Source organism: Schistocerca nitens, chromosome 1 (assembly GCF_023898315.1).
Source record: "Schistocerca nitens isolate TAMUIC-IGC-003100 chromosome 1, iqSchNite1.1, whole genome shotgun sequence".
Taxonomy (NCBI): Eukaryota; Metazoa; Arthropoda; class Insecta; order Orthoptera; family Acrididae; genus Schistocerca; species Schistocerca nitens.
Window position 1 is genome coordinate 866,154,930 of NC_064614.1, and position 24,446 is coordinate 866,179,375.

Below are 24,446 nucleotides of genomic sequence, written 5' to 3' on the forward strand. Positions count from 1 at the left end.
TACAAGAATTTAGTTTGATAAGGAACATGTCATTTCATAAAGACACCTAAACCACAAAATGATAACATTCAGGAGGGGAAAAAGAAACACTGGCACAAAGCAGAAAACAGAGCAAATGTTCAAAGATTTTTCAGCTTTCGAGCAAAATTTCACAAGGTACAATTAAAAAAAGGAGGCACTTTTGCAACAATATTTAAGATGATATAGTAAAGAAACAATTTACAATATTAGAATCTTTTTTTTAAAAAAAGCAAAAATTATTATTGCAACGACATGCATGTGTTCTAAGAAGTTAAATAATTCTACAAAAAAATAAGGTGTGATCTTTTTCTATCAACTGATCACAGTAGAATTGTGACAAAATTAAAGCTATCCTATGATGTCAGGAAAATGACAAAATAGTTTGCATATTCTTCAAACAGCACCCAAGTAATTAGTTGAACATGTTGTACATGTTAACCACAAAATCTGTGTACAAAAATGCACACATAATCAGTCATAACAGTTCTATAAATCTTACAAGACTCTGACATGTTAAAGGGTTAATCAGCTACTCCAGTCTCCAGTTTCCCTGAGGGCTCTTGAAGTTAGACGCTCAATTTCAGTGAGCAGTTGTTCTGTTTCAGCATCTAGTTCTGCCTGAGCTTCAGACATGGCAGCCAAGGGAGCCTCAACAGGGTCCCATTCAAGTGAATCTGGAGTAGATATACGGGACCACCCTGTACTGCTAGCACCATTCTTCCCATTAGTTGCACTTGAGTCACAAACATCTTCCTCTGGAACTCCAGCATAATGCATAGCATGTATGGGCAGAACACCTTAAAAATAAAAAGATAAAATATATGTCCATGAATAAGCAAATTTGCAGTTACTGTAATATCTCGAACAAAAATAAACATTCTAGCAATGGTTATAAAGAGAGCATCATGACAGCAAAGGGCTAAAAAGGCTGATGAAATATGAATGGCTACACAAATGGGATAGTACCAGTCCAGGAAGAGAATTTTATAGTATTCTTCATTCCATCAGAGAACATGTAAAAATCAGTCACCTAATTCCTTGAAAGGTGATGATGAGTAAAAAACTGTATGTGAATAACCCTTGCACATTTGATGAAATGATCAATGACAGATGCACTTGTGAAGAAAGTGGAACATACTAAACATATAATGGTACAGTACCTCGAACAAATGGTCAAAGTCAATGAAAGGATAGTCTAGTTAAGATGCTGAGTCACGATAGGCACTACAAAAAGATACACACAATTAAAGCTTTTGGCCATTAAGGCCTTTGTCAGCAGTAGACACACATACACACACGTTCATGAACTGCCACCGACAAACTGTGGCCAAATAACCAGTGGACCACCCTGTTACTGAACACGCTGCCAAACATGGTATCCCTCATCTCAATGACTGCTTCACAGCCTGTGCCATATGGATCCTACCCACCAACACCAGCTTTTCTGAACTGCGCAGATGGGAACTTTCCCTGCAATACATCCTATGTTCCCGTAACCCTCCTACCTCAACCTTCGTTAGTCACTGTCCTCACCCATCCAGCCTCCTCCCTGTTCCCATTCCAGCACTACACAGCTGTCATTTCACTGCCACACCCTGTCTTTCAATTACTTTTCATTTCTTTTATTTCTCTCCTTTCCGCTACTTACCCCCTCCCCCCTCTGCACCTTCTCTCCTGCCCTTCGTCTAAGCTGCAACACATCACTGTCCGCCACTCCCACCATACCATCCCTCTCCCTCCCCGCCACAGCCTCCTCCTTACCCCCACCCAGTCGCCACTTCCCATCAAGCACTGGTGCTGCTGTTGGCAGTGTGGTTTCCGCTCTCTGAGACTGCAGATGTGTGTGCAAGTTGCGTTTACGTGAGTGTGTGTGTGTGTGTGCGCGCACACACGTGTGTGTATGTGTGTGTACTGCTGACTGAGGCCTTAATGGCCAAAAGCTTTAATTTTGTGTATCTTTTTGTTGTGCCTATCGCAACTCAGTATCTTCGCTATATGGTGAGTGGCAACTTTCCTTCTCTGGTATTGTTACATTCCGTCCTGGATTTTCCATTGTTTGATAGTCTAGTTAAGATATCATTGGTTAGCAGAAATATATGCCAGTATAATGCTACAGCCTCTCCCCAGATCATTATGAAGTGTCTGATACCACCTTTTTTTATACGCATCATGTATTTATCGTTCCAATTCAGTGCTTCTTAGGGCCTTTTATGTGTATTTTTATAGGTATCGTTCAGTTCAGTTTGCCCAAAAAACCTATTCTTCTTTGTAAACACGTACAGAATATTCTGGAATGAGGTAAATTCTTGTGATTGTCAATAAATTGTTGAGATTAACAAAAATATATACATACTCCAAATTGAATATCAAATCGTGAAACTGAGATAATAAATGTTTAGCAACAAATATTAAGAGGCTATGGAAATGCTGGCATAAATAACTAACACCACTAATTACCATAATTGCAATTGGTACATTACCTAACACAAAATGATTCAAAAGAAAATAACAATTATTATCCAGTGATGTAATTTGATTTGTTATTCATTTTTATGTAATTCATTGTAATTAATAGTGCTTGTAAATTATGCAGATAATTACCTCTTGTTAGTTACACCACCCTAGTTTACAAAATTCCGGTATCTTAGAAAACACGTGTGTATTTAATTTATGTAATCTGCCAAAGCAGGATGTGTATACTTCAAACAAATATTAGCAATAAAATCCATACAGTCACTAACTACAAAATTAAAGTAAAATCAAAATAATTGTTGAAATCAGGTTGCGAATTAATTCTCACACACAAAAACCAAAGATGATGATAAATATAATATGTTATTTTACATTATATGTTTAACCTGTACAAATGTAACAACAGTTAGTTCAGATGAAATTGTTTTTAGTTGTAAGTTACATTTTGTAATAAATTAACAATGGTAACAATTGTTAAATTTGTATGTATAGTGACACAGCGAGGCTGCAAGAGAGGGTCAGTCAGTCAGTGTTTTGTTTACCTCAGGAGTCTGTGCAGTTTGGTTGTCAACTAATATCAGTATACAATTCTGTAAAGATTGAAACTTTCCTGATGTACTTGTCAATCTTCAATGAACCAAGCAAACACAAATTTAAGTTAAGCGTTAACGATCCGAAGAGATCGTTACATCTGGTGGAGTTGACCTGGGATTGATGTTTGAAATTGGAACTGTGTTTAATGAGTGACTGTTTCAGGCTACGTAAAAAACATGAATGCAAGACAACTTTTGCCCAGAGAATTATTTGTGGTGACAGTTTATGGAAAGATAAAAAAAATCATTACCTGCTATGGGAGGATCACAAATCATCTGTTTTGGATATCATTACCTGATGATAATGGACCAAAATTCTCGGCCTGCGCAGCTGGAATTCAGATGAATAACTGTTCTTTTAATTTTCTAATTTTAAATAGTGTTGCATGACGAGAACATGAAAATGAATGAAGAGAATCGTGTAGGCTGTGAATCCGTAGAAAACACTTCGGACCTAGGATCGAGTATTGTGAACTATCATCCAACAGTAATCCAAGTGTAGATCAAGTTTTGGTGGAGAGGGTTCCAGTGAAAACGTCGCCACGAGTACTCAAATTACACAGGGAAGAGTAGGTGGAGATAATTTGTTAATGTTATTAATGCAGCATATGAAAGAAGTGAAGGAACAGATGGGAAAGATTAGGCAAGAAGCGAAAGAACAGATGGGACAAATTAGTCAGGATATTGGTCAGCAAAGTCAACAGTTAAGTCAGCAAAATCAACAGTTAAGACAGTAATTCAGTGAACAAATGTCGGAATTACAGAATACTGTTACCGAAAATACTAATCAGATAAGGGAAATCCAGGATGGTTTGGCAGCACTAAGAACTACTGTTGAGACAGGGAAGAGTGAACTCAGTACTCGCATGGGAGTGGTAGAAGAACAGGTAGATGTATTAGAAACTAATTTCACACAAGAGTGGTCCAAAAACCAGGAGAGATTCAAAAAACTAGATAAACATGTAGAAGCAGAAAATTTTAAACTTAAGGTAGAGGTTGTTCAGACTAGGAGAATTTTAGAAGAAAACGTAGAAGCTTACAAAAGGAACTCTCAGCTAAAACTTACAGACATTACCAATCAAATAAGTAATGTAGAACTGAAGTGTGATGAAAAAGTAGATTTGTGTAAAAATAATGTTATAGATTTAAGTAAGAAAGTTGTAGAATTACAAGAGGGTGTAGCTCAAGGAAATTCTGTTAGCATTTCAATTGTGTATGGGGGTGGCATACCTTTAAAACACTTTCCAGGAGATGGGAAATTGCATCCTGTTGATTTTTTACAGCACTGTCAGGATAACTTTTGGACAGACAATGTTAAAATTAAATTTGTTAAGCAATTTTTGGCTGGAGAAGCAATCTCATGGGCCAATCAGAATGTTAATTCTACCATGTCATATGATGAATTTGAAAGAAAGTTCTTGAATAAGTTCTGGTCAGGATTCAGGATCTGAGCAAGCTAGGATTAAAAGTGTGTTCTTGAATGGTCGAATGTATAGGGAAAGTGATGGTAGCTAGAAGTGTTTTTGTGAAAACCAATTGAGGAAATTAGTATACTTAGATAAACCTTTTGATGAATTAATACAAATAGATGCCTTAACAAGGAGATTACCAAAAAGAGCACAGTGGAAGTTGGTTTATGGACCAGATGACTCTGTGGATCAGTTCTTGAGATACATAGATAACTTGGATACAGCCTTTGAGAGAAATGAGAGGTTAAATAATGGCAGATTTGGCAATCAACCATCTGGGGGGGTGGAATCAGAGCAGGAATCAAGGCAGGTGTGATAATTAAAATCAGAATAATAATAGTGGTTACAATAGAAGTGATAATAGATGGATCAACCATAGTAATGGGAATGGAAACAGAGGACATGACAACAGGGAGAGACCTTGGGAGAATAGTAAGACACAATTAGATAATCACCAATCAAGATGAGGCAATTTAAACTGACGGATGCATCATTGGCAGCCTGTCAGTTTGGGGCAAGAAATAAGTACCAAAATCAGGCTAAACACCACCGGCCTAGAGACATCGAAAATAATTATGTAAGGCAGAGTAATCGAAGATATTGGAGTAGAAATGACAGAACTAATGTAAGAAGAGCACATCAGATTACCAAATTACAGTTTGACAGTAACTTCCAGAAAAGTATGAATGAAAGTGTTGAAGATAGAAGTATTAGCATCTGTAAGAATGTTCAAGAGGTTCTGTTAGAGGATGATACTATTTCAAGTCTATATAATCAATGTGGTGAAGAAGTTTGCAAAGAAAATATTGGTTCTGATAGTAATCTTGATGAGTTTGGATTAGGTAAATTAATGGAGGAAGAATCTATCCCTATTAAGCACTTAAGCGATGATACTTGTATTGGTGTACTTGTCAACAATTCTGATGATCATTGTAAAGATTTCCAGAGTGAGATTTTTCACTCTGCAGCGGAGTGTGCGCTGATATGAAACTTCCTGGCAGATTAAAACTGTGTGCCCGACCGAGACTCGAGTCTCGGTCGGGCACACAGTTTTAATCTGCCAGGAAGTTTCATTGTAAAGATGTTGTAGAAGTGTCTAGTATTGGAGATGATAGCATCTGTGGTAATGTTGATAGTGAAAGTGTCAGTAGTAATAATGACTGGGAGGAAAAATTAGACGGCATGGTATATATGGAGGTTAAAGAAGATTTAATTAATGGTGAAGAAGTTGATGTCAGTAGTATTTGTGAAGTATACGAGAACCAGATTGTATCAATGGAAACTGGGAAGGTATCATCAGATAAGGAACATGTGGACAGCCATCATAATTTAGATGTGATGCTAGAAACTTTGTGAGATACTTACAAGGGTCACAGTGACAGTGACAGAGTAAAAAGGGTCATCAATATTATTTGTGAAGAATTGAATTCCAACTGGGAAGGTAGAACCAATCAGCAGGCTTACAGTGAGATCAGTTCCAGGAAAAGTAGACAGTGTGTAAAAGAGGAATATGACATCAAGCAATCATCTGATGTAGCTTTAAGTAAAATACAGACAAGTAAGAGAAATTGTGCAAGCAAAAATGTTATAAATGACTTGGAATTTAGAGAGATTGAGGATGATTTGTTGCATGAAGATGAGGAAAGCAGGAAGGAAAAAGTTTTAGGTTGCCAGTATATACGTATAAAAGTTGCAAATTATGAGGGAGTTTGCCTCTTAGACACGGGTAGTCTTGTTTGTGCCATTTCTGAAAAATTTAGAGACCAGATAAGACGTAGTGCTGACTTCGAAGAATATCCTGTTATTGGAATCAAAATTAAGGGAGTAACTGGTAGGCACAGCAAAGTTGTAAACAGGCAAGCCATAATATCTTTCACCATTAATGATGTACAGTATAAACAAGGATGTTTTGTAGTACCTGACGTCAATGAAAATATTTTGTTCAGAATGAATTGGATACAAGGGTAAATGCAGATTTTGACTCGAATAACAAAACGTTAAAACTTACCAACCCAAAAAACTAATCATCCAAAATTGCCTAGAGAACAATTTTCAAATTAGAAGAGTGATTTGTGTAAATGAAAAGATTGACTTTAACGAGGAAGACAATGAAGAAGAATGCAGTGAAGACAAGTATGCTGAATTAGTGGCCACCAAACTAAAGGAAGCTGGGAGTCTAGGTAAAGAAGAGACAAATCAATTAGGTAGTTTGTTGTGGGAGTACAAAGATGTGTTTAGTGAGAAACCTGGGATAGTGAAAAACTATTAATGTAGACTTAATCTAAAACCTCACGTACCATTTTTTATCAAACCATACGGAGTACCCATCTCAAAAAGAAAAGCTGTGGAGAAAGAACTACTAAAGATGGAAGAGTGGGAGGTAATTGAAAGGTTCAATAGAGAATACAATAAATAACCTGCTGGTGATAGTTTCCAAACGTGATGGTGGAGTAAGACTTGTGCTCGATTCGAGACATTTAAACAAATACCTTGAGAGGCAAACTGATCACCCTGAGAACATAGACGAGTTATTACATAAATTTGAACATATGAAGTACATGTGTAGTTTAAACTTAACAGCAGGTTTCCATCAGGTACCATTGGACACACAGTCTAGGAAATATACTGCATTTTTCTATGGAGGAAGATGCTATTGCTATTGTGTTGTACCATTTGGTCTTAATGAATCAGTTGCAGAATATATCCGAGCATTAGATTTGGTTCTAGGAAAAGAATTGTTAAGCAAACTACTCCTTTATGTTGATGACATACTTGTAACAGGAAAGAGTTGGGAAGAACATATACGTTTGTTGGGTGAAGTGTGTTATAGATTGAGACAGGGAGGTATGTCATTAAAACTAGAGATGTGCAAATTCGGGTTTAAACAACTCAAATTTTTAGGCCATACCATCTCAGAAGATGAAAACTTGAAGCCATTGCAAAACTTCCTGCACCCAAGACTAAGAAACAACTTAAATTGTTCTATGGAATTTGTGGCTACTGCTGTAAGTTTGTCAGCACTCAAGCTTTAAATGCACCATGTTTGAACAACTTGTTGAAGAAGAACACCATTTGGATATGAGACAAGGATTGTCAAGAGGCATTTGACAACATCAAGAAACAGATGAGCAACAGTAAAATGTTATGCAGACCTGATCTCACAGAGCCATTTTGCATCATGACCGACAGCAGTGACTACAGACTGGGAGCTTATTTGTCCCAAGAAAAGATTGTAGATGGTGTGATAGAGCATAGATCAATAGTTTTTGTCAGTAGAACTTCACAAAAACATGAGAAGTCATATACTGTCACTGAAAAAGAATTGTTAGCAGTCTATTGGGCTTTCACCAAATTCAAGAATTACTTATTAGGACATCAAGCAGTCATATGCACAGACCATAAGGCTTTAATCTATATACAGGAGTGTACTTTGCATCACAGCAGGATAACCAGGTGGTCACTATTCCTCCAGCAGTTCAACTATACAGTAAAGTATATAAAAAGTTTAACTCTTCTATTAACTTTTCTTAAAAAATTTCACTAAATAAATGAGATAAATAAAATCTTTAAACCAACAAAGAAAATAAAAAATTCAAAGATAAAGGTAAAAAACTTTTTCAAGCCAAGTATATTAATTTATCATAACGGAACCGTTATGATGAGAAGAAGGGACCGGTTGGTAGGACAGGCATCAAGGGATCACAAATTTAGCATTGGAGGGCAGCATGGAGGGTAAAAATCGTAGAGGGAGACCAAGAGATGAGTACACTAAGCAGATTCAGAAGGATGTAGGTTGCAGTAGGTACTGCGAGATGAAGAAGCTTGCACAGGATAGAGTAGCATGGAGAGCTGCATCAAACCAGTCTCAGGACTGAAGACAACAACAACAACATATAAAAAGTGAAGAAAATCTAATTGCTGATGCTCTATAAAGATTACCAGTGGGAGGAGAAGGTGAAAATAACAGTGATGAGTGTGAAAGGGAATTTTGGATTAGGTATCTAAAAGGGGTGAAAGATGAGAACGAAATCAGGAAAATTTGAATGACATATTTAGATATCAGAACCATGATTCCAACTGAAAGTTAGTTAAAAGCGATCTGGGTAAGAGAGGATACAAGAAAGTAGAGCAGCATTATAACGTGCACAAGGGTATACTTTTCAGAAGATACAGTGCAGAGAGTGATGCTTGGAGATCGTGTTTGCCAGAGCAGTATATTGAAGTATTGATAAAGTATGTACATGAGAGTTTCGGACATTGTGGGACACAGAAACATATCCAAAAGATCCAAGAAAATGTATACTTTTACAACACTGACAGGAGAGTGAGGAGAGGGTAAAAGTTAGTAATCAAACCTGCAAAGGAAATATGCAAAATATGTTGCAAAAGAACAACTACAACTTGTAGCAGTCGATTTTTATGGATCATTGCCCAAGGCTAAAGGAGTATTTTGTTACATACTTGTCATGGTGGATCTTTTTTCAAAAATTCATTGAACATTATCCGGAAAAGAAAGCAACAAGTAAGAACATCATTTTGAAAATTAGAAGAGACTATTTCACAAAGGTAGGAAAACTAAAGAGAAAATTTCCTGACAATGGAGCACAATTTACTTCCAAACTTTGGAAACCATTTGCTGAGGATAAGAACATAAACCATATTCTGATATCTCCTTACCACCTGTCAAGCAATCTGGCTGAATGTTACATGAGAGAAATAGGGAGATTATTTAGAACTTATTGCAACAAAAATCACGTAAGTTGGATGGAGTATGTAGATAGCTTTGAAGACTTACTGAACAGCTTACAGCATTCGTCTACTGGGTTTTGCCCATATGAAATAATGTATCACAAGAAACCACCGAATCTGATCAATGAATTAATTGAATTCCTAGCATGTAAGGCTATGAGTCCACAGGAAAGAGAAGAAGTGGTCAAAAAGTAATGGAACAACAAGGAAAATGGAGGAAAAACAAACATAATAAAAAGTTGAAACCTACAAATTTTTAAATCGATGATCTGCTCCTGGTGAAGACACATGAATTATCCAAGTCCATAAACATTGAATTAAAGAAATTCTTTGACATCTATATTGGTCCATTCAAAATTCAGTCTATGCCACACCCAAATGCATACAGGTTAGTGTATCCAAAATCTGGAAGGTTATTTGGTTTACATAATATAACTGAACCGAAACCCTATAAGCAAGTATTAAGCACAAAGAAAAAATAAAATGATGTAAAAGACCTCAGGAAGACACCACATTTTTGTGTCAAGTGCGTGGCAAGCATTAGGCCTCTGAGCTATGTAGCATTCTATTTTCTTCTTTTCGTTTTTGGATACTACGTCTTTTATTCATCTATAAACCTGTAATGAAGTTATCTCTTACTGTAAATACTAGCCATTCCCTGCAGAATAAGTTTTCTATATGTAATATAAATATTGAGTGACATTATCTGAGGAATAATTTGAAAATGTAAACTGTGTACTAAAGTTGACTTTCTTACAGTAATGACTGACCAATAATTTATAATTTTTTGTAACTCTTAAGATGTGTAAATACTGATTCTTTAAGCATTTCAGACAGTAGTTACCACTATAGCAGAAACGTACGTGAAAAGGACATTTTAAAACTAGTTCATGAGAAATGAGTTGTGTAAATGAGTTACGACAGCTTTGTAGAGATGAGGATGATAATAGGTTAAAATGTGTACTATGTATATAATAAGTATTGTAAGTTAATAGAGTGAAACATTCCACGTGGGAAAAATATATCTAAAAACAAAGATGATGTGACTTACCAAACGAAAGCGCTGGCACGTCGATAGACACACAAACAAACACAAACATACACACAAAATTCAAGCTTTCGCAACAAACTGTTGCCTCATCAGGAAAGAAGGAAGGAGAGGGAAAGACGAAAGGATGTGGGTTTTAAGGGAGAGGGTAAGGAGTCATTCCAATCCCGGGAGCGGAAAGACTTACCTTAGGGGGAAGAAAGGACGGGTATGTTTGTGTTTGTTTGTGTGTCTATCGACGTGCCAGCGCTTTCGTTTGGTAAGTCACATCATCTTTGTTTTTAGATATAAGTATTGTAAGTGTTGTTAAGAAACCACTTTCTTGCCATCACACCCTGTGGGCAATCTGTATTAGTAAATAGTGTTTACTTTTTCTGTGCATGTTGTTGGCTTTGTGAACCTGTGATGATGTTCAGGAAGTAATTGGTGGGACAATGTACAGTTCTGGGAGTAAAAGACAATTTTCTAGAGCCATATGAGTGTGTACTGTACAGTGTATAAAAGTTATACATAAGTTAGTGTTATCATTTTCATGACAGAATAGAACCTGAGAGTATACAAGATAATGGAGATTATTGTAGTTATACTCTGTAGAGCATGTATTTGATTTGTGGGAAATGATAGCATGAAGTAGTTCAAAGGTGGTTCTATGAGAATTACAGGCATGGTCATGATTTTATGAATTTGCTAATGAGATGTACAAATGAACAATGTTAAAGATGTATACGTGTTATTAAATGGACAAGTTGCACTGTGACAAAAGACGTTTTGTGAAAAATATGTCATTACAATATTGTGTGATGAGGAACAGTCTGTGAGTTTATGTCTCATATGATAAAGAGTTAAATGAGATACGAGGGGTCAAATATACTGTATAGTGGAATATACTGAAATACTAATAAAAAAGGAAAGATACTTATATAATTTAATTTTGTTCACTGACTTTAATCTGTATATAGTTAAATCTTTACAATTTATATATGCTTATCTTTGTGTCATTTTTTTTATAAATACACTAATAGTATAGAATAATATGTGAATGATTTTGATATATTTATACCTAGTGTGACCTTAATTGTGACCTACACGAGTAACTTCAGTAATGAATTCATCCCTGTTCCTAGCTAGAGAACTGTATCCAAGATCCTTACCTGACCTGGAAGTAAACAACCAGAAAACTGTGAAACTGGACTGCGTTATTGCAATGTAGAGACTGCCAGAAATAGAGGGGTTGCAGACACAAGATGGGCAGCGCAAAAGGACTGATGATTGTAAGCTGCCAATTCCTTAATATGTGTGATGTGAACCAGTGACTGGAGTGACAGTTGAAAAAACTTTGTTTTTTTTTTTTTCTATTAAAACAAATACTATGAAAATTTAAGTGTATTGAAAATATGTGATTTGAAAGTACCCGATTGTGTATATATATTTAGCAGCCATCAAGTAATACTTGGAAGAGGGGCTGGGGGGGGGGGTGTATAATGCTACAGCCTCCCCCAAGATCATTATGAAGTGTCTGATACTGCCTGTTTTATATGCATCCATGTATTTATCGTTCCAATTCAGTGCTTCCTAGGGCCTTTTATGTGTATTTTTATACGTATCGTTCATTTCAGTTTGCCCAAAAAACCTATTCTTCTTTGTAAACACATATAAATATACTGGAATGACATAAATTCTCAGGATTGTTAATAGATTGTTGTCATTAACAAAAATATATACACACATTCCAAATTGAATATCAAATAGTTAAATTGAAATAATAAATGTTTAGCAACAAATATTAAGAGGCTGTGGAAATGTTGGCATAAATAACTAATGCCTCTAATAACCATAACTGCATTTGGTAAATTACCTAACACAAAAAACCTCATTACGATTCAAAAGAAAATAACAATTATTATCCAGTGATGTAATTTGATTCATTATTCATTTATATGTAATTAATTGTAATTAATGGTGCTTGTAAATTACGCAGATAATTACCTCTTGTTAGTTACACCACCCTAGTCTACAAAATTCCAATATCTAAGAAAACGTGTGTGTATTTAATTTATGTAATTTGGCAAAGTAGGATGTGTATACTTCAAACAAATGTTAGAAATAAAATCCATATAGTAACTAATTACGAAATTAAAGTAAAATCAAAATAATTGTTGAAATCAGATTAAGAATTAATTTTCGCACATAAAACCAAAGATGACAATAATTGTAATATGTCATTTTACATTTTATGTTTAACATGTAATAATGTAAAATAGTTAGTTTAGATGAAATAGTTTTTAATTGTAAGTTACATTTTGTAATAAATTAACAACGGTAACAATTGTTAAATTTGAGCGAGGCTGCGAGAGAGGGTCAGTCAGTCAGTGTTTTGTTTACCTCAGGAGTCTGTGCAGTTCGGTTGTCAACTAATGTTAATAAATAATTTTGTATTTTATTTATTTATTTATTTATTTCTTGTTCCGTAGATCCAGTTAGTGAGTCAATCACTAGGATATGGAACGTGTCAAATTGTACAGGTTTCAATTTAAACTTACAATAAATACAAGGGCAATTCAATGCCAAATTGTACATAGTTTAAGTAAGACATACTATAAATACAGTAATAGATACAATGTCAGCTAGATAGCGTAACAACCATTTAACAGAAAAAGGAGTTTCAAATAAAGATTAAAGATAAGAGCACAAAGTTAAATCAGATATTAGGCCTACAAGAGTAAATACAGGTACAGCCAATTTGTTGTTACAGAAAGTGTTCTAATGCTCAAATGCACAATAAAATCAATTGAACTACTTCTAGACACAATAAGTTTAGTGATGGTATAAATTTTCTTTCAGATATTCATCCACAGTATAAAAAGATTTCTCTGTCAGGTAATCTTTGAGAACTTGTTTAAATTTTGGCAGTTCTGTATGAACACATTTGATATGTAGTGGTAGAGCATTGAACAGCTTAATGCTGGAGTAGTAAACTCCTTTCTGTACCAGAGTGAGAAGTTTCATTTCGAAATGTAGATTGTTTTTGTTTCTGGTGTTATAGCCATGGAATTTACTGTTGTCTTGGTAGATAGAATAATTTTTGCAAACAAAGGTCAGCAAGGAAAAAATATACCGTGAGGCAGTTGTTACGATACCTATGTTCCGAAACAAGTGCCTGCAAGTGTGTCTTTGATGGACCCCACACATTATTCTGATCGCTTTTTTTTTTTATGGTGAAAACTTTTTTTGCAAGTGGTTGGTTCCCCCAGAATATGATGGCATATGACATCAATGAGTGGAAGTAGCCAAAGTAGGCAACCTTAATGGTGTCAACTTCAGCCACTGAAGAAATAACCCGTAATGCAAATGTTGATGAGCTAAGTTTTTTACATAGTTGAAGAATGTGAACTGACCAATTACATTTACTGTCTATGTAAGCACCCAGGAATTTTGTATCTTCAACTTCCTGTATTGGTTGATCTCTACATTTTATGTTAATTTCACCGAGATTACTTTGTGATGTATGGAACCTCATATAATGAGTTTTATCTGCATTGAGTGAGAGACCATTTGAGGAGAACCAATTTAAGATTTCATTAAAAACAGTATTTGTAGTTTGTTCCAGGTCATGATCAATCACATCGCCGATTAGAATAGTGGTATCATCGGCAAACCGGGTAAATTTGCTGTGTGTATCAGAACAAAGAGGAAGATCATTAATAAAGATGAGGAAAAGCAGTGGGCCCAAAACGGAGCCTTGAGGCACACCACACGTTATCGTGCCCCATTCAGACGACGCAGGTTCTCCAGAAGAGCCATTTAGCACTGTAGTCTGCTTCCGATCCTGTAGATATGATTGTAGCCACAAGCCAACAGTACCACCTAAACCATAGTATTCTGCCTTTTTCAAAAGAATTTGGTGGTTTACACAGTCAAAGGCTTTCATAAGATCACAAAAAATACCCACTGGAGACATTTTTTTGTTAATGGCTTCCAAAACTTGGTTGCTGAAAGAGAATATTGTCTGTTCAGTACAAAGACCGGCATGAAAACCAAACTGATTTTTGCTTAAGATACTGTGGAAGTTGACATGGTCTACAATCCTCCTGTGCATGAGTTTTTCTAGAATTTTCGAGAAGGTAGTTTATAGGGATATTGGGCGATAGTTTGTAACAATGCTTTTATCACCTTTTTTAAAGAGAGGAATCACTACAGCCAACTTTAGTCTGTCAGGGACAATCCCTTCTTGTAGGGATGTATTGTATATGTTGCATAAGACGGGACTAACAAATTTATAACAGTGTTTCAGTATTTTACTAGAAATATTGTCCACACCAGCAGAATTTTTATTTTTTAATGATCTAATTACTCTTATGAGTTTGCTTACAGTAACTGGAGGTAAAGATAACTGTGGGATTCTGTTGCTAATAGCTCTCTGTAGGAGGGACAATGATGTTTGAAACTTTCCTGATGCTCTTATCAATCATCAATGAACCAGGAAAATGCAAATTTAAGTTAAGTGTTAACGATCTGAAGAGATCGTTACAACAGGGGGGGGGGGGCAAAAAAAAAAAAAAAAAAAAAAAAAAAAAAAAAAAAAAAAAAAAAAAAAAAAAAAAAAAAAGAGAGAGAGAGAGAGAGAGAGAGAGAGAGAGAGAGAGAGAGAGAGAGAGAGAGATATCCACAGTATCTTCAGACAGGAGGAGAATATGAAACTCAGTTGTGACTAACAGCTCTGCATCAGATTCAGTAAAGGAATCATTTCTGTGCCGTTTGTATATTAACAATCTAAGCTTAAATGTGGATGTCCATAACACAATCATATTTGCAGATGACACCACAATTCTTTCAAAAGGGGAAAGTAAAGACCCATTACAGCAATCAGGAAACACTGTTGAAAAACAATTTAGCAACTGGATACAGAGCAACCAGCTTTTCATAAACAATAAAAGAAAATATCACACTAAAATTTCACAAAGTTCTGAACAACGGTGATTATGGCAGCAAAGCAATGTAAAATGGAATACGTATATTAAATGTGTTAATGTAAGACTGAGCAAGACACAAGACCAACTAACTTCTTTGTTCACTAAAACCCTTCTGTAGTGAGAAAACAGTAAAGAATGCATATCAAGCCTACTTTTGTTCTCACCTTAAACATGGAGTCACATTGTGGGGAAAGTCTAAAACAGCTAACAGCACTTCCAAGGGGGAAAAATCATTACAATCATGTTTAGGTGCAAACCTAGAAACTCATGTAGAGCAATGTTTAAGATCTCTGGTATTCCTTATTTACCATGTATCCACATTATGAAACTCATCCTTCAAAATAAATGTATTAGGCAGGGACAATGAACAATGGACCTTGCCGTTGGTGGGGAGGCTTGTGTGCCTCAACAATACAGATAGCCGTACCATAGGTGCAACCACAACGGTGGGGTTTCTGTTGAGAGGCCAGACAAACGTGTGGTTCCTGAAGAGGGGCAGCAGCCTTTTCAGTAGTTTCAGGGGCAACAGTCTGGATGATTGACTGATCTGGCCTTGTAACATTAACCAAAAGGGCCTTGCTGCTCTGGTACTGCGAACGGCTGAAAGCAAGGGGAAACTACAGCCGTAATTTTTCCCGAGGGCATGCAGCTTTACTGTTTGATTAAATGATGATGGCGTCCTCTTGGGTAAAATATTCCGGAGGTAAAATAGTCCCCCATTCGGATCTCCAGGCGGGGACTACTCAAGAGGATGTTGTTATCAGGAGAAAGAAAACTGGCGTTCTACGGATCGGAGCGTAGAATGTCAGATCCCTTAATCGGGCAGGTAGGTTAGAAAATAAAAAGGGAAATGGATAGGTTAAAGTTAGATATAGTGGGAATTAGTGAAGTTCAGTGGCAGGAGGAACAAGACTTTTGGTCAGGTGAATACAGGGTTATAAATACAAAATCAAATAGGAGTAATGCAGTAGTAGGTTTAATAATGAATAAAAAAATAGGAGTGCGGGTAAGATACTACAAACAGCATAGTGAACGCATTATTGTGGCCAAGATAGACATGAAGCCCATGCCTACCACAGTAGTACAAGTTTATATGCCAACTAGCTCTGCAGATGACGAAGAAATTGATGAAATGTATGATGAGATAAAAGAAATTATTCAGGTAGTGAAGGGAGATGAAAATTTAATAGTCATGGGTGACTGGAATTCAAGAGTAGGAAAAGGGAGAGAAGGAAACATAGTAGGTGAATATGGCTTGGGGCTAAGAAATGAAACAGGAAGCCGCCTGGCAGAATTTTACGCAAAGCATAACTTAATCATAGCTAACACTTGGTTTAAGAATCATGACAGAAGGTATCAGATAGATTATATAATGGTAAGACAGAGATTTAGGGAACCAGGTTTTAAATTGTGAGACATTTCCAGGGGCAGATGTGGACTCTGACTACAATCTATTGGTTATGAACTGTAGATTAAAACTGAAGAAACTGCAAAAAGGTGGGAATTCAAGGAGATGGGACCTGGATAAACTGAAAGAACCAGAGGTTGTACAGAGTTTCAGGGAGACAGACAGGAATGGGGGAAAGAAATACAGTAGAAGAAGAATGGGTAGCTTTGAGGGATGAAATAGTGAAGGCAGCAGAGGATCAAATAGGTAAAAAGACGAGGGCTAGTAGAAACCCTTGGGTAACAGAAGAAATATTGAATTTAATTGATGAAAGGAGAAAATATAAAAATGCAGTAACGTCTGAAAAATGAGATCGACAGGAAGTGCAAAATGGCTAAGCAGGGATGGCTAGAGGACAAATGTAAGGATGTAGAGGCTTATCTCACTAGGGGTAAGATAGATACTGCCTACAGGAAAATTAAAGACACCTTTGGAGAAAGGAGAACCACTTGCATGAATATCAAGAGCTTTGATGGAAACCCAGTTCTAAGCAAAGAAGGGAAAGCAGAAAGGTGGAAGGAGTATATAGAGGGTCTATACAAGGGTGATGTACTTGAGGACAATATTATGGAAATGGAAGAGGATGTAAATGAAGATGAAATGGGAGATATGATATTGCATGAAGAGTTTGACAGAGCACTGAAAGACCTGAGTCAAAACAAGGCCCCCGGAGTAGACAACATTCCATTGGAACTACTGACGGCCTTGGGAGAGCCAGTCCTGACAAAACTCTACCATCTGGTGAGCAAGATGTATGAAACAGGCGAAATACCCTCAGACTTCAAAAAGAATATAATAATTCCAATCCCAAAGAAAGCAGGTGTTGACAGATGTGAAAATTACCGAACTATTAATTTAATAAGTCACAATTGCAAAATACTAACGTGAATTCTTTACAGACGAATGAAAAAACTGATAGAAGCCGACCTCGGGGAAGATCAGTTTGGATTCCGTTGAAATGTTGGAACACGTGAGGCAATACTGACCCTACGACTTATCTTAGAAGAAAGATTAAGGAAAGGCAAACCTACGTTTCTAGCATTTGTAGACTTACAGAAAGCTTTTGACAATGTTGATTGGAATACTCTCTTCAAATTCTGAAGGTGGCAGGGGTAAAATATAGAGAGCGAAAGGCTATTTACAATTTGTACAGAAACCAGATGGCAGTTATAAGAGTCGAGGGACACGAAAGGGAAGCAGTGGTTGGGAAGGGAGTGAGACAGGGTTGTAGCCTATCCCCGATGTTATTCAGTCTGTATATTGAGCAAGCAATAAAGGAAACAAAAGAAAAGTTCGGAGTAGGTATTAAAATCCATGGAGAAGAAATAAAAATTTTGAGGTTCGCCGATGACATTGTAATTCTGTCAGAGACAGCAAAGGACTTGGAAGAGCAGTTGAACGGAATGGACAGTGTCTTGAAAGGAGGATATAAGATGAACATCAACAAAAGCAAAATGAGGATAATGGAATGTAGTTGAATTAAGTTGGGTGAGGCTGAGGGAATTAGATTAGGAAATGAGACACTTAAAGAAGTAAAGGAGTTTTGCTATTTGGGGAGCAAAATAACTGATGATGATTGAAGTAGAGAGGATATGAAATGTAGACTGGCAATGGCAAGGAAAGCGTTTCTGAACAAGAGAAAATTGTTAACATTGATTATTGATTTAAGTGTCAGGAAGTCGTTTCTGAAAGTATTTGTATGGAGTGTAGCCATGTATGGAAGTGAAACGTGGACGATAAATAGCTTAGACAAGAAGAGAATAGAAGCTTTCGAAATGTGTTGCTACAGAAGAATGCTGAAGATTAGATGGGTAGATCACATAACTAATGAGGAGGTATTGAATAGAATTGGGGAGAAGAGGAGCTTGTGGCACAACTTGACTAGAAGAAGGGATCGGTTGGTACGACATGTTCTGTGGCATCAAGGGATCACCAATTTAGTATTGGAGGGCAGCGTGGAGGGTAAAAATCGTAGAGGGAGACTAAGAGATGAATACATTAAGCAGATTCAGAAGCTTGCACAGGATAGAGTAGCATGGAGAGCTGCATCAAACCAGTCTCAGGACTGAAGACCACCACCACCACCACCACCAACAACAACAACAACAACAGGGTAAATAGACTGTAAAAAAACCTGTGACATGAATGATTATTTTACCAGACAAAAGAAAAATTTACATATGGCCCAAATCAAAACATCCCCATGTCAAAATAGTACTTTTCACATAGGAGTTAAAAAAACAAACTTTCCAAAAACATGACAGCAAATACTGACTTCAAAACCTTAGGAAATTCTTTAAAGTCATATTTACAGCATTACTGCTTTTACTTCATTCAAGAACATTTAAATATATGAAGCGTACATTTTGTAATTTTAAATGTATATGAATAGAAATTACTTTCACCTGTACACATTTTGTAAACAAAAGGGCCAATAAAAATGCAATACAACACAATCACTGGAGACCCATCAACACAGGAGGAGGTGTAAGGAAATTCAGCAGATTCTCCAATTCTGACTTGGGAGCATGGTGTTCTCAGTTTGTACTAGGGTGCTCGTCTTCTTAGTTTCTGAAGAGTGCAAGCGGTTATGTATTGGTGCACATTCCAAAACCTGAGTCTGTGCACTGTTTTCCACCAACAGAGGAAGGGCAGACAGCGTGTCATCAGGTTCTGAAGTTCCAGAAAACAGAGAGGATCATAGACGCATTTAGTGGATGACAATTTAAGTGGCATACAATCTGAAGACTGATGGGAAATTTGCCAGAACAAAGAAAACCATATTTTCTGAGCCTGACACTTAAGTGCTCGGGGTGATGTGGCACACTGGATATAAACCTACGGAATGTGGTTGGTGGATTGTTGTTCAACATATACAGACAGCATTATATCAAAAGTACAAACAACAACTAGGCCTCTTGCTTTCTATTCATTTTTATTGACAGTTTCTTTCAATTATTTAACACGTTTTTATTTTTTGAGTGGGTGGTCATTACCATCATGAAGCCTCATTCTTAATTTTCCTTCTTCTATACTCCTTTTCTTGCCTTTCTAGATCCCTTTTCTTCATAAACACCTTAGTAATAGTGTAACAGTGTAATATTATTTTGGATTTCTAGAGAATGTTAACTATTGATAAAATAAAAAAATCTTAATGTATTGTGGATCATATTAATGATTGTGAAACTCAGCATAGAATAACTTCTATGGTTCAAGTCATAAGTGAAATCTGCAATGAATAAATACTTAAATAACAATAATGCACTATTCTGATATATGATGTTATGCAAAGAAGAAATGGTACCCAAGTGCTGGACACAGTTCTTAATATCTACTTCTTTATTTCCAATTCTTCAGAAGACTGTTTGAGAATTTCTACCAAACTCTAAATCAATTATTTGGATTTTGTTAACTAGACCCAGTGACATAAAATTTCATGTCAAAGATTGCATTTCCACTTCTGTTCCATCAATCATCAGAAAAAACTAGGGTATTAATAAATTGATCTTTTCTGCTGACTGCCATTACAACTTCATTCACCAATAATACAGATACTAATTCAATGTTTACAATTAGCTGCACTTTACATTGATCATAATAAACAAGAAACTGAATGTGATAAACAATTTACCTTCATGTTCCCACTCCAAATCTAGTGAGCTAGGAGGTGTAGAAGAGGTAATACTACGATCTCGTGTTGCCATTTGGTGTACGCTTTTGTGCATTAAAAGAGATCTTGCATCCAACGGTTGCACTTGCGCATTTGGCCCTGTTCTGTACATGAAAACAAGAAATAAAAGACAGAAACAACAAAAAATGGAGTAATTTTAACAATATAGTTCCCTCTGTACACTAACCTTACACCACTTGTTCGTCCAGATTCTTCACTTCTCTGATATTCATCTGCTCTTGTCCACGTATCATCAGTTAACTCAAGAATAACCTGCTTGCTGACCTATAAACAAAGAAAAATCTTTCTAATACTATTTGGCAAATAAACGCAGAACAAAAATTTATCACCCTCTGGGGACACCACACTAACATTTTGTAACATTGCACCTAGCCTTGAGAATGACTTCAATTCATCAAAGAAGTGTGTCAAGATTTCTCAGGTATACCATATCCAGCTGGAGTTACCCAATGATCAGGTCACAATAAGCTACCAAATAGCAGGGCACAGATAATGTTTTACCTGCTGTTACAAATACTTTTCTGTAGAATAAAGATCAGGCGTTATTTCAGCAATTGAGGTGCAATAATGTAACAGGGCATGTAAGTGTTCATCGGACCATAAGTGTGTGCATGAAACCCTGTGAACATGGTTCTTTTGCCCTTGGAACATGGAAGTTTTCACAGGATACGCATAATGAAGGTGTAAACGGAAGGATAACACTTGCTCACTGAGAATATTGAAATTAAGATCCTGGTTCATGTTCAAGGTAACTTGAGTGAGTGGGCTCAAGTCATGGAACAAAACCATCCCCAAAATATAACAGAACAACTTCCAGCCTAAACACCCACCACACCCACAACAGGTTAAATGTCCAATTGGGCCATGAGTGAATCTGACACCTTGCATCATTAGAAAAGAAGCATGTTACATATTTCCAGTCTGTGCCGTTCAATTTGTGTGCATTTTGGTCCATTGAAGGTGTGCAACATTGTGTGTTGCTGTGAGCAGTCCTCTTTTGTGATGTACTCGACCCCAAATGTCCATTGCATGCAGTTCCCTTTGTAACGCTTTCTTGGAAAATGATTGAGATGGATTTGCAGTCACTAACAGGTCCCTGTCAGAATATTTTTAATACCAGAGTAATTACAACATGTTACATGGCTGCAAGCGGTACACCATTCGTTGTAGACACAGTGGACAGTTCCCACTGATACGTCAACAAACCAAGCAATCTAATTCATAGTGGACTCACAGGAATGTTCAAACACGATAGCATATTTATGCCTTTCTGTCACATTGTTAAATTATTAGCTTGATGCATAAGTTTGAAGTGTTTTTCCATAAGTTTAATAAACACAACAGATACATATAACAGAGACTTTGGTCAACAATAATATTTTCTCCTTCATTATTCACAACAGAGTGAAAATGAAAATGTTGGAGTAACTTTTTGTTTCTGTGATTGTATCAATCACGTGGTTTTGAGGCGAAGCACTCGCCAAGCCACGTCCGGAAAGGAAGTTCCTTGAAGGTTGTTCCATAGTGTGGAAAAGGTGTAAATCTGAGGGTGCAGGATAAGTGAATAAGTTGGTTGCGGAATGACTTCCTAACATAACTCCTGTGTAGTCAGTCTAGTAGAATGCAAGTGGGTGTTATCATTGAGCAGCATCACTTCACGCAGTCTTTCTGGTCATCATTCTTGGATTGTGTCTGCAAGACATCTCAGTTGTTGACAATAAATGTCAGCAGTGATAGTTACACCTCGGGGAAGCAATTTTATAGTACACCACACTGTCTTTGTTCCACCAGGTGCCCACTTTTGCGGATGTGTGCAATTCTGTTTACGGGGAGTTGCTGCTTTTGTTTGGGCTCAGCCTTTCCTTTCTTTTCCTTATGTTAGTGTGAAGACACCATTTCGTTCACCAGTTACGATACAGGATGGGACACCTGCTGATTTCTGTGATTTTGATTTAGAGCATGCGGTACCCATACACCTGATTTTTGAATCTTCCCCCTAAATGGAAATGTCACATGATGGTTGAATGCTCACAGTTCATCAAATCTGTCAGTTGTTGAGTACAATGACATGGATCATTGTGGATTATTGTGTTTAAATGATCTTCATCAAACCCCAAAGGGCTACCTGGATGTGGAGAGTCACTAACATCGAAACGATCTCCCTTAAAACAATCTCTGTCCAATGGCATTGTCCTCATACACAGTACATGTTTCTGGCTGCCTCAACTGCTGTCACACCTCTATTGAACTCAAACAGATGAACATGTCAGAAATGTACCAATTTCTCCACTTGGCACTCCGTTTTTTAGTGTCCACAGCTCAGCTAACAACTTCAAATGACAAAATGACAATATGTAAACTCAAATAGCAACAGTAAACTACAAATAAAAAATGACAATTGATAAAAAATAGCAATTGGAATACTGATATGCAAAATAAAAATGCTATGAACTTATGCAGCAACCTAATATTTACACGTTTCAGCCTAACAGGAATAATCATTTCCATATGTTAACAACATTATGAAAAGGATAGTTGCTACTCACCATATAGTGGAGATGCTAAGTCGCAGATAGGTACAACAAAAAGACTGCCACAAAAAGAGCTTTTGGTCAACAAGGCCTTTGTCAAAGACAACACACAATCACACGAGCGCCCCCCCCCCCCACACACACACGTGTAAATGCAACTTGCACACACATGACCACAGTATCTGGCACCTGAAGCCAGATTTATTTCCCTATGTTAAGATTTATAAAGAAAAAAATGAGCTTATATTTTACTACATGTATGCAGTGTGTGGAGAAAAAGTAATTTAATTACTGAACTGCTAATTAATACTCAACATAAACTAACAAGTCATAGTAGTACTGAAACAGAACCAGTTTTGTGTATTCAAGTAAGGTCTCTGGTTCAAGTACATCTTCACATACTCAAAAGTTTAATAAATACAAACCTTCTTTCTTCTTAGAGGAAGTAAGCAGGAAATACTGCATCCATGTTAGCATGAAAGAAAGGAAACTTAAAATGTTGTGAGATAATAGCAGAGAAATAAAATCTGAAAATCAATCAACTGTTCAAGCACCCGACAAAATATTGATATTAAGATTTTGATGCCAAATCTAATTTTGGGACCAGTGTCCAGTAAAGGACATTATACAAACTTTTTTATTGAGTAGTAGCTACCATCCACTGTTTTTTAGTACACAGTATCAGTTATTTAAACAGCTGCCACTCCATCCCCTTTAAAAAAAAATGTGCAGCAGAATATTACAGATTGTATTTTGCACTTATCTTCTGATTATGTGCCATATAACACATTCCTCCACTTCATCATACGATCACTTGTTAGAATGATCCCTGAAGTTCAGTCAACTATACACACCTATGGACAACTGTAATCCTGACTTTGGTTCCATTAGATTAAGACAGTACATTCAATGATCATACATGGATCCCACACTACTAGTGAGCGGTATGAATTTACAAAATATGCTACAGTCATTATCCTTTCCAGATTCTGCCTCCTATTACACACGAGTATGGTACTATTTGCCAAAAACAGTAAAAGGACTAATTCTCTTTGTTATTTTATTCTCTCTTTGTGCAGTGTTATTTTATTCTCTCTTTGCACAGTCTTTCTTCTATAATTTTATTAGTTTCTATTTCTCAACACCTGTTCTGCCACATTTTCATTTAATGCTTCACCTTCCTACTACATTTTCTTTTCATTCCCAAATTCACTATCTCAGACATTCACGTTTCTTTACACAGTGCATGAAACAATGTTTGGGATTCACTTGGCACAGGTTACAGGAACTGTTAGTAGTCTAACAGCGTTAACACAAGCATTCAATTGGCAACAAGTTAATAACAATGAAAATGGCTACACTTACCAGTGTGGCCACTTAGCTTCCTCTCGGTGATCCTGAAACATAAAAAGCAATGACATTCTTCATATGAAGCAGTAAATTTCTAAAAAAGAA

General features: G+C 36.5%; 1 protein-coding gene across 1 annotated transcript in view; it reads right to left on the reverse strand.

Moving 5' to 3' along the window:
- Positions 1 to 328: 328 nt before the first annotated feature.
- Positions 329 to 24,446, reverse strand: part of LOC126237242 (uncharacterized) — a 56,755-nt gene continuing 32,637 nt past the window's right edge. The window contains exons 4-8 of the mRNA XM_049947150.1: positions 24,357 to 24,388; positions 23,417 to 23,450; positions 20,627 to 20,724; positions 20,401 to 20,543; positions 329 to 818 (exon numbers count right to left, since the gene is read on the reverse strand). Coding sequence (XP_049803107.1) covers positions 547 to 818; positions 20,401 to 20,543; positions 20,627 to 20,724; positions 23,417 to 23,450; positions 24,357 to 24,388 — 579 coding nt within the window. The 3' untranslated portion in view covers positions 329 to 546. The remainder of the gene's footprint in view (positions 819 to 20,400; positions 20,544 to 20,626; positions 20,725 to 23,416; positions 23,451 to 24,356; positions 24,389 to 24,446) is intronic.